Genomic DNA, 18,076 nt, shown 5'->3' with positions numbered 1-18,076 from the left:
AGGAGCCAGGCAGTATGGTCCCTCCAATTACAGAACTAGAAACAGATGACACTAGGCTCCTTCCAACACCTGTTTTCATCCTATTAGAGTTCAGTTGATTTGGCTGGAGTTTCAAAAACTAAAATATCCTTCAAAAAACTAATCATCTATGAAAATCTCAAACCTTTGGATCATTTTAATGACTAATATCGAGCTCTTAACACCACTATGGCTCTAGAATCCTAAAGATTCATTTTTGATAAGATTATCTTTTTTACAGAGAAAAAGAAGCTAGGTTAGATAATAAAAATTAGATGTTACTTCCTAAGTATAAGATGACAGTGGGGGGAAATGCCTAGAACCATTCTAGGTGGATGGAAAAGTCAAGAAGAAGCTGTGGGCTTCTCACTTCACTTGGCAGTAGAGAAGGTATGTTCTGATAAAGTTACATGTGAAATGAATCTTGATATATAAATTATGCTAAACAAACATAATTACCTTTTAATTAAAAAAAATTACATAAAGGATCCTTTTTCAAAACAGTCATATGTCTGATTTACCTCTTTATAAGGCAGGCGTTTAAAAGTATTGATTTTGCTTTAAATGACACCCATGATATTCAAGCTTAGAATAAAGGGGTAATTCCATGTATACCAAAAATTTTATCATCAGATTCCACTGGAGGACACTGTGTCTCCATCCCGTATGGCCTAATGAATACTGTGGTAGGAGACCTGTCCAGTTCCAACTGCAGAAAGATGTCAGCACCCCCATATTACTACACAAATAAGGAAGAGTGTCACATGATTTGCAAACACACAGTCACTGGCAGACCAAAAGTCTTTCAGGATACATAAAAGGATGCCATCTAAAACCTGACTTAATCGAAGTCACAATCACAAACAAAAAAATGCAATTTTTTCACCTTTGCCACAATTTATCATTAACTTTAACAAGTCCGAGGGGTGCCTGGGTGACTCAGTCGGTTAAGCATCCGACTTCGGCTCAGGTCATGATCTCATGGTTCGTGGGTTGGAGCCCTGTGCCGAGCTCTGTGCTGACAGGTCTGAGTGTGGAGTCTGTAGCCTGGTTAGGATTCTGTGTTTCCCTCTCTCTTGCTCCTCCCCCACTTGCACTCTTTCTCTTTCTCTCTCTCGAAAATAAACAAACACTAAAAAAAAAAAAAATTTTTTTTTTAGTCTGATAGTGAGGGACACCTGGGTGGCTCAGTTGGTTAAAGTGTCCAACTTCAGCTCAGGTCATGATCTCAGCGTTCCTGAGTTCTAGCTCCACATCGGGCTTTCTACTGTCAGTGCAGAGCCCACTTCTGATCCTGTCTTCTCTCTCTGCCACTCCCCTGCCCTCAAAAATAAATAAACATTAAAAAAAAAAAAAAAAAGTCCAAAAGTGAGAGTGCAGTGCAGCAGTGAAAATGGCAGAGGCTGGAACTCCAAAAGCCTGTCCTTCCACAAAAAGTGAATAAACTTGAAAAAACTTGAAATCAATTGTATCAGAACTTTGGAAACTAAGCAAAAGTTTACAGGGACCAGGCAATCCCTTACTAAAGGAAAAAAAAAAAAAATCAGCAGGTTCCTGGCAATAGCACTTTTCAGTGCTTTTACTTACTCTGACCCCATCTCATACCTCTGGCCAGGAAACAATTTCTACTTAGGGTAGATGGGATACACACTGCACATGTGTTTCTGTTCTTGTGGTCTTTATGCTAAGATGCCACACAAAAACAACTGAGGTGACCAATTCAAAGGAAAGTGACTAAACAGGCACAGCACTAATTAACTTTCAGTCACATTTGTAGAATTCTTTGTTTCGGCCAGGAAAGAATCAAATCCTAATATATAAGTAAATCATCTGTACATTAAATTCAGTAAAGAACTTACCTAAAATTATAAAGTCTTCACAAAATCAAAGAAATGGCAAAATATAACAAGAACAAACTAGTGACAAACCTTATTTACAATATTCTTTCAGTGGATCTAAATACCTTCCATTGATCTTTCCAACAACAAACTTGAGAGCTGAGCTATCCATTACAGTACATACCAGCCATGTATGTGGCTATTTACATTTTATATAAACCTGGCTGGCTCAGTAGGTAGAGCGTTTGACTCTTGATATCAGGGTCATTAGTTTGAGCCTCATGCTGGGCATAGAGATTACTAAAAAACTAAATTAAAAAAAAATCAAACATGAATTCCTTTAAAAGTTTTTAATAAAAATTAAGTAAAATTTACAAATTTCAGTCACACTGGCCACATTTCAAGCACTCCATACTCATCACAGAGAGTTCTATCAGACAGTACAGCTTTTTTTGTTTTTAATTTTTTTTTAATGTTTATTTATTTTTGAGACAGAGACAGAGTGTGAACAGGGGAGGGACAGAGAGAGATGGAGACACAAAATCTGAAACAGGCTCCAGGCTCTGAGCTGTCAGCACAGAGCCCGATGCGGGGCTCGAACCCACGAACCGTGAGATCATGACCTGAGTCGAAGTCAGACCCTTAACCGACTGAGCCACCCAGGGGCCCACAGACAGTACAGCTTTAAAGAAATCAAATAGAGAATAAGCCTGTCAAATAATACTTGTACCATGAAGACAAGTGGCTATAGGGCTTAATCAGATGCATAACTCAGAAAATTTATTAAGTGTTCACCATGTGCTCTGAGAATAGAGCAGATGACAAAGTCATTACATTCACAGAACTCCAGTAGGGGAGACACAAACAAGTAAAAACATACGACAATTTCCATGTGAGGAGTACTGTGAATAAAAACAACAGGTAAAGAGCTACAGAGGGGAGAAGTGGGATGAGGTAAGGCTTCTTCGTCAGAAGGGACATGCATGCCTCAAAGTACCAGGGTGGTGGGGCGCCTGGGTGGCGCAGTCGGTTAAGCGTCCGACTTCAGCCAGGTCACGATCTCGCGGTCCGTGAGTTCGAGCCCCGCGTCAGGCTCTGGGCTGATGGCTCAGAGCCTGGAGCCTGCTTCTGATTCTGTGTCTCCCTCTCTCTCTGCCCCTCCCCTGTTCATGCTCTGTCTCTCTCTGTCCCAAAAATAAACAAACGTTGAAAAAAAAAAAAAATTTAAAGTACCAGGGTGGTACCTGAGATTATACACTGTGCGGGAGAGCGGCTCCTCTGCAGCCATCAAAGCCATGTAAAGCACAAGGTACACAGACTTTCAGCTTACACAACACCTGGAATAAACCTCTCCACAGCTCCAACAATAGTATTCAACAAATACTTAGTTCATTAAATAGATGAAGTGGATCTGCCTTGTCTATACTTATAAGTCTGTCACAAAGATGTTCAGATTAAATATAAATGAAGGGAAACAAATTGTCCTAGTATGCAGTGGAGTAATATATTAGAGGAAAAAATCAAAATGGAAACTATGTTTTGAACTCACTCATGAATGTATGAAATAAAGTTTAAAAGCAAATCCGACTGCTCTGAGATAATGCATTACTTACATACTTTGTGTTATGGTATTAACTGTCCTCTTCTAATTTTTTTAAAGATATGCAAAAACTTCTACAGGCATAATTTCAGAGGGAACATTTGCTTGAATAAACATTCATTAAGTAGACTAATATATGGATTTACTTTCTAACCTAAACTCTGCCCAGGAATGTTCTACTTTATTAGAAGTATGAACAGAGCAGTCCTTAAAATATTTGTTTTCTTTTAGAGTGATTTTCAAATCTGACCGAATCGTCAAAAATGAAAGAGCTCCAAACACAGATCAGTCACCTTTCTGTATGTATTTAGTGTTTTTTAATGTTTATTTATTCTGAGAAAGATAGAATGTGCACGAGCAGAGAAGAGGCAGAGAGAGGAAAACAGAGGATTGGAAGCAGGCTCCATGCTGTCATTGCAGAGCCCAATGTGGGGCTCAAACTCATGATCCATGAGATCATGACCTGAGCTGAACTGAGCCAAAGTCAGAGGCTTAACAAGCCACCCAGGCACCCCTTTATGTACTGAATTTTTAAATAAAGACCTTAAATGATATATGAAACTATGTTTTCTTTTTTTTTTAATGTTTTTATTAATTTATTTTGGGGAGAAAAAGAGAGAGAGACAAAGAAACAAGCTGAAGGGGGGGGGGGTGGGGAGAGAGAGAATCCTAAGCAGACTCCACATGGTTAGCACAGAGCTGGATGTTGGGCTTGAACTCACAAACCACGAAATTACAACCAAAATCAAGAAGAGCTAGACGCTTAACCGACTGAGCCACCCAGGTGCCCTGAAATTATTTTTTTCTATAGGTATTCCTTATTTTTATCTTCTTTAGAACTGACCTAACATTCTCTCTGTGCCCTTACATCTATAATCAACTCTGACCTAACTCAAGACTGAAATTTCAAGAACCAAAGATACATACTTTCAATTGCCAAGTAAATTTTCCGCTCTCCTTCCTTAGGTTCTTTGCCAGGTGGGAAATATGTTCCTCTGATTGTAATTGCTGCTTCAGAATATTCACTGATTCTCTGCAGAGCTTCCTTAGAGGTAACTTTCCACCTAGCAGTCTAAGAAAGAAAAGGTGGGGGGAAAAATCACAACACGATAAAAACCTGGTGTACTGACAAAGAATAGGTTGGCTAAATAATATTAAGGTCAATATTAAGATTATAATTAACTCCTTCACATCAATTCATTTAGATCCTAATGTACCTAGAATATGTTCATAAAAATAAAATTTCTACTGTTGTCTCCCTCCCTCATCAAGATAAAAAAGTAAAGTAGCTATTAAAACGTTCAAGGGTTTTAAACAAGGTATTTTTGCTCCTTAAGAAGCAAGAAATTTTACTCCGCAATTTATAAACAATGTTTAAACTGTTACTTGCCTGTGGGAAGTCATTGATCTCTAATTCTTCTTCATATCTTTTAAAAGATTCATTCTGTCCACCATCTTGCCTCTCCTCTTCTTGTTTCTCCAAAGGCACATAATTGAGCTTAGCATTGATCTTTTCAGCAAGTTGTTCTGCAATGGTTTTTGCAGACACAGTGGGAGCCAGGATGGTGCCACCTCTGAGAATTGCATTGGTGGCCTGTTGCATCACATCCTGCAGTAAAAGAAGACCTACAGTCAAATCTCAAATGAGGGCAGAGACAAGATCTGGGATCCTACCACAAATTTTTCTCTGAAAAGCCACTAACTAATCTTTCTTTTCCTTTTCCCGTTCTCTTTTTTCTTTTCTTTTTCTTTCTTCCTTCCTTCTTCTCTCCCCTCCTTTCTTTCTTCCTTCCTTCCTTTCTCTCTCTCTTTCTCTCTCTTTCTTTAAGTAGGCTCTACACATAGCAAGGAGTCCAACACAGGGCTTCAATTCATGACCCCAAGATCAAGAGCCGGACACTTAACCGACTGAGCCACACAGGTGTCTCCAGAAGCATGTTTCTAATGCAGAGTCCTACTCATGTGCAATTAACAGCACATATTTATAACCAATAGTTTAATATATCTATATCCCTTATTTTCATGAAAAAAAAATAAAGAACATTCAACTCTTTATTAAAAATTCTACTGGATCATAGAGAATTATGTAACTGTTGATATCAAATATAGTACAATATTCTAAAATCATTTATAGATTTTGTGGCTCCTAAGATATTCCTCTAAATTAGAATCTTTGTCTACTACCACCACTGAGCTCCTTCCTGCCATCATAGCAAACCCAAAATTCAATAAATTACAGTAAGTGATTGACTTCCTTTTTAATTTTATTTTGCACTTAAATCTTTTTAATTTGAACCTAATTTTACTATGTGTCTAATGTGGACAGAATTCTGTGGGTAATATATGACTCATACCTCACACTTTTCTAACAGTAAGAAGGTGTAGCTATTTGGTTTCAGCAGTAACGAGTTATTAGCAGTAAGAATTCCAGAGGATATTAGATTAGGTGCTACAACCCCTGTTTTCAGAGGAAGTACAGGCTTCAGTGTAGTAGACATTTCATGGTAACTCACTGGCTCAACAAAACAAATACAGAAACCTGAGGCTGTAAGCCTTGATCCTGGCTGCCTCACTGAGTCAGTCCACTAGCCTCCCTCTGGCTTGGTCCTCCCAACTTACAGGGTGCTACAGTCCTGAACCAATCCAGCCTGCTGGACAGAGGGCCCTGCTGATCCAAAACCTCAAAATCTTCAAAACAGTTTTATAATTAACAGACTATTCTTTGGGAATACTATGAAAATTTACTCTTAATTAAAAATCAATAATTTTTAAAAATTAATAAAAAAGCCCCCAAGAGAAAGATGACATGTGAAATATTTAACACATTTTCCAGTTTTAAGCTCATGTTATTATGAGTTATGTAACTACGTATTTATATTTCCAAGGAATTATTTGTGTGCCCAACACCCCACCCAATAAAAGTGGATCAAGAAATAAAAAGTGAGTTATTTCTGTAACATTTTGGTAAGATCAATCGGAATATTACTTTAGAAAAACTATCTACAGCTAACATGCTTCAGGTAGGGCTTTCAAAATAGGCATTAAGACCTCAGTTAACCATACTAGAGGAATCATCCAAATGCAATATTTAAAGAATTCTGTATTTAGATTAATGTTAAATTCCCACTAACTCAATGTCTAGGACAATCTGTTCACTGGTGCTGACATAAAAAGTACTCAGTAAAACTCGGAACAAATTACTTAATACCTGAGACTCAATGCCCAAATTCTTCTGAGCATTGATTCTAAGAGCCAGTCTCTTAGCTATTTCTAATTTCTCAGCATTTCCCGCAGTTGGAGCAGGAACACTAGATGTTCCAGGAGCAGCCATATCTTTTACTCTCTTCTTTGAATTAAACATACTTTCAATTTGTTCATCAATCTAAATAAGAAAAAAAGGGATTAATAAAAATTAGATTAAAAATGCAAATTCAGATATACCTACAGAAACTAATAAAGAATATTTCCATCAAATGACTAGAATAAGACAGTTGTATTTATGTTAATTCAACCACACAGATCAACAGGAAAATATATCAGCTATTTGTTAAGAGTGGCATATTTCATTTTAAAAATTCAGTTATCTATGGCAGGAAAAAAAAAAACAAAACACCAAAATAGAATGGGAAAGGGAGGAGAGGGGAGGGCAGGGAAAGAAAACAGAAATACAACACTATGTGAACCAGTTAAGCAGACTCCCAAGCAGTCCAGAAAATACATCCTAGTTCAGCAAGTGAGAAACATGTGGTGTCAAGACAGAGCATCCAACAGGATGCAGCTGAGATGCTTCAAGGCTCAGGCCTTGAGGCCAAATTAAATTGCAGTGATAGGTTGGAAAAAGGGCAGTAACTCCAGGTCAGTGGGCCACTAAAAATACAGTTAATAGTTCTCAGGGAGAATGGTACATGTTCCTATGGTGGGGCTCCCAAAATCCTCCCCAAATTCTAAAATGTAAATGGTTCTGCCTTAAAAACTGGTTAACAGGGATGCCTGGGTGTCTCAGTTGGTTGAGCAACCAACTTTGGTTTAGGTCATGATCTCAAGGCTTGTGGGTTCGAGCCCAAAGTCAGGCTCTGCACTGATGCTCAGAGCCTGGAGAATGCTTCGCACTCTGTGTCTCCCTCTCTTTCTACTCCCGTTTGTGTGCTCTCTCTCTTTCAAAAATAAGTAAACATTTAGGAAAAACAAAAAAACCTCTGGTTAAAAGAATCAGAAAAGAAGGTTTTATTGCTTTATTCCTTTTGAACTAAAAAATAGGAAAAAAGGAAGGTTGGTTTCCCTATCAAAGCAAGAACAATGGGTGAACACCTCAGCTCTCCAGGAGCCACATGAGTCCAACTGCCACTGTGTCATACTGAAGCTTGACATATCTACTTCATAAGCTATTTGCATTTCCTTTTAATAATGCCTTCTGCCCAACAATGACTACTGACTATGCCAACTACAGAGATGTAAATCCCTTTATATACTTAAGGTAGGCTAATAAGGCCTTATCTGGTAAAACTCAAATGGAGAGCAGAACTTGTTTAGGGTTTTAAAAATTAACTGGGTTAACTTACAAAGTTCTTTGAAATCAAAACAATCAACTTAACTTCCTTTTATAATACTTGTTATCTAACAAGGAGTTTTAGTTATCAACTAATATAAACTTAACATTCAAGTGAATATCTTTTTTTTTTTTTTTAATGTTTATTTTTGAGAGAGAGAAAGAGTATGAGCTGGGGAGGGGCAGAGACAGGGGGAGACACAGAATCTAAAACAGGCTCCAGGCTCCAAACCGTCAGCACAGAGCCCAACACAGGGCTTTAACTCAAAAACTGTGAGATCATGACCTGAGCAAGTTGGACGCTTAACCAACTGAGCCACCTAGGCACCCCAAAAGAATAAAACTTTTAAATTAAATAGGATGGGGAGCCCGGGGGGGCTCAGTCGGTTAAGCGTCCGGCTCTTGGGTTTTAGCTCAGATCATGATCTCACAGTTTGAGCTCCATATTAGGCTCTGTGCTGACAGTGCAGAGCCTGCTTGGGACTCATTCTCTCTCTCTCTCTCTCAAAATAAATAAATAAACTTAAAAAAAAAGATACATGGCATTAAATTCCAAAACACACAAAATCAACAACGAGTACTGTGTATGATGCTAGCTTTTATTCACTTTAGTACTTTAAGTTGTTTATAAAAATTAACCAAGGAATCAATTGACATATTTCATATGAGATTAAAAAAAAAAAATGTTCAAAGTATCATAAAAAAACTGAGGTGAGTTTAAAACAAGGCCATAAATTCTTCAGGTCATGATCTTGCGGTTCTTTGAGTTCGAGCCCCGAGTTGGGCTCTGTGTTGACAGCTCAGGGCCTGGATCCTGCTTCAGATTCTGTGTCTCCCTCTCTGCCCCTCCCCTATTCACACCCTTGTTCTTTCTTGCTCTCAAAAATAAACACTAAAGAAAATAATAATAAAACAAGTCCATAAATTTTTCAATACTCTTCCCCTTCAAAAGGAGATGCTCTCCTTGAATGTGGGCTGGACTTAGTAACTTATTTTCAACAGACAGAATACAAGTAGTAGTGCCAGAGTAGAGCTTTACAGATTAATCATAAAAGGCTCTAAGGCTTCCTCTTTGCCATCTCAGATCACTCACTTTGGGAGAAGCCAGGGGCCATATTGTGAGGACACATAGGCAGAGTAAAGAACAGAGGTACCCTGCCAACATCACAGGGACTCTGCCTTCTGAAAGAAAATGGTCCTCTGTCAGTCAAGCCTTCAAATGACTACATCCCAGGACAATAGCATTACTGCAATCGCAAAGAGACCCTAAGCCAAAACTACCAGTGTAACTGCTCCTGATTTGCTAACCCAAAGGAAATGTGAGAGAATAAATGTTGTTTGAAACTACTAGGCCGTGGATCAACTTGCTACAGCATAACCAATAAGTAACTAAAACACTGATTTAATTAAGTTTTAAGCCAGTATGGTATCCTAGAAAGAAATGGCCTAGGATTAATGAGAGATCTGGGGTCTGGTCCTGGCTGTGCTTAACAGTCAATGTGGTTGTGGGCCAAATCCTTTTTCTGGGCTTCCACTTCCTCAAATGATAAGATAAAAATGAATTCCTGATTTCTGAAATTGACTGAGCTAAGGTTTAACAGAGTAAAAAAAAAAAAAAAAAAAAGTTCTGGGGCGCCTGGGTGGCTCAGTCGGTTAAGCGGCCGACTTCGGCTCAGGTCACAACCTCACACTCCATGAGTTCGAGCCCCGCGTCGGGCTCTGTGCTGACCGCTCAGAGCCTGGAGCCTGTTTCATTCTGTGTCTCCCTCTCTCTCTGACCCTCCCCCGTTCATGCTCTGTCTCTCTCTGTCTCAAAAATAAATAAACGTTAAAAAAAAAAAATTAAAAAAAAAAAGTTCTAAGATCAAAAATCAAATATCATGGAGGATTTGTTAAACGAAGTTAAATAAGCTTCTTGACTTGAGGACTTTACACATACTTCAATATGCTAATCCTACTTAGTGGTACACACTAAGATTTTCCAAAATCACTTTATAATGAAAACATCTTCTTCTAAAGCTCAAGCTCCTGGGATTTGGGTTCCAAACAATACTCTGTGAAATCCTGACCTTGCTGAGTCCTTAGGGTCCTCTTTACTTACTGGGTCACAAATAATAACATAAGCTAGGACCATGGTCTCTGAAATAAGAATGGAATGGGTCTCCTCAATTATAAAATGGGAATATTCTTGAGTATCTACCTTGTCTGGCTACTGTGAAGTAAATGAAACAATCCCTGTAAAGCACTTGACACCGTGCACAGCACTTAGTAATACTCAAAAAATGCTATTACTGATTTTTTTAAGTTTATTTATTTATTTTAAGAGAGAGACAGAGTCAGAGAGAGCAGGGGAGGGGCAGAGAGAGACAGAATCCCAAGCAGGTTCCACCCTGTCAGCAAAGAGCCCAACACAGGGCTCGAACCTATGAACTGTGAGATCATGACCTGGGCTGAAATCAAGAGTCAGATGCTCAACTGACTGAGCCACCCAGGCGCCCTGTATTATTTTATTTTATTTTTTTAAAGTAACTTCTAAACCCAATGTGGGGACTGAACTCATGACCCCAAGAGATCAAGAGTCATGTACTCTCTGCCAAATGAGCCAGCCAAGCACCCTGCTAACGATTATTGTTAATGAGGATAACCTATAATGATTAAATTTTTAAAAATAAAAATATTAGCACTGATGTTGTTAAAGATGTGGGGAGCCAGGCACTCTTATACACCACCACAGCGAATGCCAAACTGGTATTTACTTTGCAGGAGGACAGTCTGAAAATGTTTCAGAACCAAATTAGATACACCCTTTGGGAGAGCAATTCCATGTACACACTCAACCTCAAAACTTAATCTCAAGAATGTACAAAATTAAATGTACAAGGACAAGCAGTGAGGTACAGTTTATGACAGTAAAGTATATTCCAAATATGAACATACAGAAACCCACATATTCAAAATTAAGAATGAGAATGAATTTACTAAAATGAGAAGATTTCAACATAAGACTGTTGTTGTAAAGGTGGTTATAAAGCAGTATGACCTCATTTTTATGAATATACATAACATGGGCAGGGCATATGTGAATAGAGAGAGGGAGAAAAGGAGAAAGAGAAGGAGGGAGGGAGAGAAAGGGAGAAAGGGAGAGAGGGAGAGAAAGAGTAAAGGCTGGGAAGGGCACATATCAGAAAGGTTTCCAACAACTGGCTATCTCAACAAATAAACCTGGGGTGGGGGGGAAGCAACAATGTTTCAATCAGCAAGAAGGGGGCTCAGAAAAATGGCACTTACATCGACTGCAGCGTCCTCATCATCTGAATCTTGCAAACCGAGAGCTGCTTTTTGCAACTTCTTCCTCTCATTGGCCAAAGCTTGTTCTGTTTCATCAAACTTGAATCCCTTACCAGAGAACCCACTACTCTTTTTAATTATTTTCCCTTCCTTTCAAGGAAAAACAAAACAGTTAATTTCATACTAAAAAAAACTTTAATGCTTAGGAATTTAGGAGTAATTAAGTATTTTTCAAGGTAGCACATACCAATGTATCAAAAACATTTCATCTAGCATGAGAACAAAAAAAGAACTCTTCAGTATGATACAAAACATGGAGTTGAAGCAAAAGGGAGGATTTTGTTGTTATTCCTTTTCCCTCTCTAGAGAGATAGTTACCTTATCAAGGTTTACAAGTATAAAATATTCAAGGTTTACAACACAATAATGACCTGCATAAAGATAATGGGAATTGGAAAAAACTCACAGCTTTCTGCTGATCTTTGAAATCACTCCAAAGTTTCTCCAGATCAGAAGGCACCGCAGTTCCTGACAATTCAAGAGCTTTAATTATGTCACCAGCATAGCGAGCTTGATCTTCTGTGATAAAAGTATACGCATAACCCTAATGAATGATGAAAAAAAAGAGAACTATTAGACACTAACAAGATGACTCTTACTCAGATCACAACATAAAAGTAGAATCATCTAATTATAGATCTTCTTAAGAGTGACTTCATGGGGCACCAGGGTAGCTCAGTCGGTTAAGAGTCCGACTTCAGCTCAGGTCATGATCTCTCAGTCCTTGAGTTCGAGCTCCTGTGGGGCTCTGTGTTAACAGCTCAGAGCCTGCATCCTGCTTCAGATTCTGTGTGTCTCTCTCTGCCCCTCCTCCCCTCACACACACTCTCTCTCTCAAAAATAAATAAACATCTAAAAAAAAAATTAGGGGCTCCTGGGTGGCTCAGTCAGTTAAGCGTCCGACTTTAGCTCAGATCATAATTTCACAGTTCGTGAGCTCAAGTCCCAAGTCGGGATCTGTGCTGACAGCTCAGAGCCTGGAGCCTGCTTCAGATTCTGTGTCTCCCTCTCTCTCTGTTCCTCCCCTGCTCATGTTCCGTCACCCTCTCTCTCACAAATTAATAAATATTTTTTTAAAAAAATTAAAAATAAAAATAAGCATACCAGAAACTCATTTCTTGATGCATAAACAGAAATTCAATTTTATATAAACGTGTAATTGCATTGTCATACACATTAATTTTAATATAATACATTATTTTTCCCCCTTTCGCTTGCATTCCCTTCCTACACTACCTACTGCACCTCTCTACCCCAACTAACTTGTATTCACTTGCTAGGACACAGCTTCCCACATATTTCTCCCTCTGCATATTTTTTAAGACCAGTAAGAGATATAAAAACATTTGTTTGTGTATGTGTAATGTGTTTTTATATACAAAAATGAAGTCAGCTACATAGCCTCCCTGGGGTTTTCTAAAGCCTAAGATTTCACATTTCCCTAGCAGCTTTTTGGTTCAGGCAAGAGAGTTGGGAGTAGAATGGCACACCACAATCAGACTGTCTTCACATACACTGTGTCCCTACCAGAAAACTGTTATGAATTGTAAAACATGGTTTAACACTGTATTTCAGGAATATCTAGTCACCACATGACCCATGGCCTGCTTTTGTGCTGTCCATGTGCTAAGAATAGTATCACATTATTTTAAGGTTTGTACGTGCACATAATTTTACACAAAGTTTCCCATAACCACAGAATAACTCAGGTTAAATCAATAAAAGCCATCACTATGTATTAGCTGTGTAAGCTGGGCAAGTAAGTTAACTTCCATGTACCTTAACTTTTCTTATCTATTAAATGGTATTACTCACCTCAAAGGGAAATTGTGAGGATGAAGTGAGATGATTTATGTAAAGCAATGAAAATAGTGCCTGGCATTCAATAAGTACTCCATAAATACATTATTATTATTATTATTATTATTATTATTATTGCCTCAGTATGTAGAAATGTCCAGGAATGGAAAATCAAATAGATCATCATACCATCATCAGTGTTTCTTTTTCTTTTTCTTTTTTTTAATGTTTATTTATTTTTGAGAGGGAGGAAAGAGCACGAGTGGCAGTGGGGCAGAGACAGAGAGAGAAAGACACAGAATCTGAAAGAGGCTCCAGGCTCTAAGCTGTTAGCACAGAGCCCAACATGAGGCCCAAACTCAGGAACAGTGAGATCATAACCTGAGCCAAAGTCAGACACCCAACCGAACGAGCCACCCAGGCGCCCCAATCACCATCAAGGTTTCCAACAACAGAATATTCTGCTTGCTGCCTTCAAAAAGAATGAGTTAGACCTATATAGTTACCAGACTATAAGTGAGTTAAAAAACCAAGAAATATACATAGTGTATGAAGCAGGACAGGGGAATAATGAGAAAAAGGGTAACAATTTCAGTAGGAGTACATTTTATAATCCCACATTTTAAAAATAGCAATGAAAAATCTCAAACTATATACATGCATGTAAAAACGTACACAGAAATTTTTAAGCAAGGGAAAAAAAAAACTAAAAGACATAAATAACACTGTCTGCCTAAAGAGAACAGCTAATTATCAATAACTTTAATAATACTGTGTATAGAAATGATGAACATCAACTAATCCCCATACTCTGATGATTGAAGATTTTCAAAATGTTTATGTTAACTCCTATTATCTACTCCTTATAACCCTAAACAAACAAACAAAAAAAACCTGTATTTTATTAATACAATGGAAATCAACTTTAAAAAGTTCTTTTTACTTTATTGCCTGCTCTTCCAGTCCTTCCCGCTCTGTGCACATAATCCTCATAATGGTTGGGGCAGCTGTAATTTACTACAAGAATCAGATGTTTCACATCTAAACCTCGGGCAGCAACAGAAGTGGCTACGAGAAGTTTGCAGGTCCCATTCTTGAAGTCATTTATGATGCTATCTCTGTCATATTGATCAATGCCTGCAAGTAAACAAACAAAAAATGTAAAACCACGTACTGCATTTAAATTGTTCACTTCATCTGACACAGAAATAAGTTAAATGCAGAGTAAAGAATAAACACAACTTACAATGACCAAACATCTACCAACTACAATACTGAAATAAAACACTAAGGAAATTTAATGGCCAGATCAAAAGCTACTGCTATTAACTCATTGATGAATATTCCAAATATGTTCTTGTTTTGCCTCCTTTCTTGTGAATATGGATTATAACAGCAGAAACCCCATCTCAGATTCATTAACCTATACTTAACCTATTTATGGGGTAAAACAAGAAAAGGCAAGTACATTCAGCCTACAGTAACAGGATTCTTCAGATCTTTCTCCTTCTCCTATAGGTTATTAGAGCCTTGCTACTCAGTTTTGTCCGAGGACCAGAAGCAACATCACATGGGACGTTGTCAGAAATGCAGAATCTCAGAAAAAAAAGAGAAAGAGAGAGAGAAAGAAAAAGAGATAAAGAAAAGAAAAGAGAAAAAAAGAAAAGAAAAGAGAAAAGAGGAAAGAAAAGAGAAAAGAAAAGGAAAGGAAAGAAAGGCAGGCCAGATCCTACTCCAAACTACTGATTCAGATTTTGCATTTTAACAAGATACTTAGGTGACTGATTACACATTACTATTAAAGTTTGAAATGCACTGGTTAAAAAGCAGTGAACTGGGTCTCTCTTAAATATGTTTCCCAAAGAGCCTCAGGGTGAGTGATAACGGAGGGTATAAAATGCCAAAATGTTCTATTACAAAATACTCAGACCGAAAATTCATTTAATGATGGAGAACCTCTAGTAATTAGAGAAGGGAATGGGGTAAATTCTCAAACCATGAAAAACTCATTTTGGCAGCAGGAGATATTCTAAGGCTTCATATAAAATCTGAGTTTAAAACACACGGAATACTTAGTATCTAAATATATATCAATGCTAATTAATACTATTACCTAAAACTTAAACATACTCCTCAGGACACCTGCCTGGGTGGCTCAGTCAGTTAAGTGTCTGACTTCGGCTCAGGTCATGATTTCACGGTTTATGGGTTCAAGCCCCGCACTGGGCTTTGTGCTGACAGCTAAGAGCCTGGAGCCTGCTTCAGATTCCATGCCTCCCTATCTCTCTCTGCCCCTCCCCTGCTTGCACTCTGTCTCTCCCTTGCTCTCTCAGCAAAAAAAAAAAAAAAAAAAAAAAAGTGTACTCTTCAATGACTGAATTAAAGAAATTATTTGGATCTAATGTCAAAATAACTAGAATCCAACCCCAAACCCAAAAGTCTCTTAAGAAAAATTAATGAAGTCAATACCAATATAAATTAAATTTAAAATTAAAATGTACTAAAACTTTTACTTTAGACTGAGGTATCCTGACTATCTAACTCAGCTACACATACTTTATTCCATGAAGTGAATATAATATGCTAAACACAGTATATGGTATACCTGCCCAGCAGCAATTAACCCTCTTCCTTTTTTTTTTTTTCATGTTTATTTATATTTGAGAAACAAAGGGAAAGAGGGAGGGAGGGAGGGATGGTGTGGGAGCAGGGGAGGGGCAGAGAGAGATGACAACAGAATCTGAAGCAGGCTTCAGGCTCTGAGCTGTCAGCACAGAGCCTGATGTGGGGCTTGAACTCACAAACTGTGAGATCATGACCTGAGCTGAAGTCGGATGCTTAACCAACTGAGCCACCCAAGTGCCCCAACCCTCTTCCTTTTTAACAGAACTCCAAATTTGTTCACCTATCCACCCAACATATGATCACATATATCAAACCAGAGATGAGCCTAATTCTCACATTTAGGTGAATCAATCCCATTCACTTTCTGTGCTTAAGGCCTCCTTTGTAAAAATTAATGAGGATGAGACCCAGAGAGCTACACTTTACACAGGTCATCTCTATCAATACTCAATGTATTAGAAACTGAGAAAATTTGTGAATACTTACGAACTTGTTTAAAAATAACTTAAAAGCAATTACATATTAAAATTTAGGGGCATCTCGTAACAGAAGATAGTTGGAGTCTCATATCTTCTGCATCCCATCTGGTGCAATAGAACATGCCATGATGCCTTCAGAAAACTACACTATACACTCCACACAGAATGAAAGTAAAAAGGCAAATCACGTAGTAAGGTTATTATACAAATACTTTTGATCTCATGAACCCCTTAAAGTCTCTGAGAACCTCAAGGGTACCAGGGCAAAACTTTAGGAATCATTAGTCATTCTGCTTGCTTACAAATGATTTAGGCATAAGCATGTGATGCAATTTTTACCAAAGAGATAAGAGAAGTACAGACAAGGGATTATGGGGGGGTGGGGGTGGGGGGAATATCCTTATTACTTATATAAAAAACACACAATATCCCTCAATGTAGGAAAAGCTCTTATTGGACCAACCCTCTTGCAGATAGCAACTATAAACTCTGGGCAAAATATTGGGAGAAAAAAAAAAAAAACACAAAAAACCTACCTGAAGGCACAAGAGTATGACTAAAAACAAGCAGAAACTGGAATTTTTGACATTTGGAATAATACACTAGCAGTAGTTGCAATTACAGGATTCAATTTATTTACTTTAAACTTTCTGTTTGGGGAAAAGCCTTGGGAAGCCAAGGGGGACAAGTCAAACTTGAATAGAAACTGGAATTTTTGACATTTGGAATAATATACTAGCTGAGGACCAGAAAACAGAAGATGAAACAGAGTAGGCAAGCACAAACATGTGGACCCTAAACTATGCATGCATGGGACAGAATCCAAGCAACCTAGGTATGGCTAAAAGAAATTAACACAGGGGTGCCTGGGTGGCTCAGCTGGTTAAGCATCTGACTTCAGCTCAGGTCATGAAGTCCTGGTCCCAGAGTTTGAGCCCCTCGTCAGGCTCTGTGCTGACAGCTCAGAGCCTGAAGCCTGCTTCAGATTCTGTGTCTCTCTCTCTCTTTGCCCCTTCCCCTGCTCACGCTCTGTTTCTCTCAGTCTCTCAAAAATGAATGTTAAAATTATTTTTACTAAAAAAATAAAAGAAATTAACAGATTTCAGATGTCGCCCATTAAAAGAAGGACTGAATTTAAAATAAGTGTCCAACCAAGTTAATGTCTTATTAAAACACAAGTCTTAAGGAAAATATGAGAATTCAGACCCTACAATGGATTATTCATAAAGGGCAGTATACAAATCAAAATTATTAGATAAAAATATAGAAATATATAAAACAAAATAAAAAGATAATCAACAGAAACTGACAAGGTGACCAAGATGTTATGATTAATAGTCAAAGATTTTTTATTATTTATTTATTTATTTTTGAGAGAGAGAGAGAGAGAGAGAGAGAGAGAGAGCGAGCGCGCGCAAGCATACACATGCACCCGTGGGAGAAAGGCAAAGAGGGAGAAAGAGAATCCAAGCATGCTCTGTGGTGTCAGCGCAGAGCCCGACATAGGGCCTGATCCTACAAAGTGTGAGATCACAACCTGAGCTGAAACTAACAGTCAGAAGCCCAACCTACTGAGCCACCCAGATGCCCTAATAGTCCAAGATTTTTAAAGCAACTGCTGTAACTGTGATCAAGGAAAAATTTTTAAATGCTCATAATGAATGGCAGGAAATCTTATGAGAGAAACAAGAAGAAAATATAAGAGAGAGCCAACTAGAAATTCTAGAATTAAAAAAAAAATCTGAATTAAAAATTCACTGGATAGACTTAACAGCAAATAAAAGAGGGCAAAAAGAAATCCGTGAACTTGAAGACAGTTAAA

General features: G+C 38.0%; 1 protein-coding gene across 2 annotated transcripts in view; it reads right to left on the bottom strand.

Annotated features, from left to right (window-relative positions):
* DDX46 (DEAD-box helicase 46) overlaps positions 1 to 18,076 on the bottom strand; it is a 69,116-nt gene that overhangs the window by 6,405 nt on the left and 44,635 nt on the right. Inside the window, exons 16-21 of one of the 2 annotated variants that reach the window (XM_032592880.1) lie at positions 14,094 to 14,287; positions 11,757 to 11,894; positions 11,291 to 11,440; positions 6,662 to 6,838; positions 4,847 to 5,065; positions 4,384 to 4,528 (exon numbers count right to left, since the gene is read on the bottom strand). In XM_032592880.1, the coding sequence (XP_032448771.1) occupies positions 4,384 to 4,528; positions 4,847 to 5,065; positions 6,662 to 6,838; positions 11,291 to 11,440; positions 11,757 to 11,894; positions 14,094 to 14,287 (1,023 nt within the window). The remainder of the gene's footprint in view (positions 1 to 4,383; positions 4,529 to 4,846; positions 5,066 to 6,661; positions 6,839 to 11,290; positions 11,441 to 11,756; positions 11,895 to 14,093; positions 14,288 to 18,076) is intronic. The other variant, XM_030318427.1, reaches the window with a different exon arrangement.

This window comes from Lynx canadensis, chromosome A1, assembly GCF_007474595.2.
Source record: "Lynx canadensis isolate LIC74 chromosome A1, mLynCan4.pri.v2, whole genome shotgun sequence".
Lineage (NCBI taxonomy): Eukaryota > Metazoa > Chordata > Mammalia > Carnivora > Felidae > Lynx > Lynx canadensis.
Note: the sequence above shows the minus strand (reverse complement) of the source record. Positions and strands in the feature narration are given on the sequence as shown.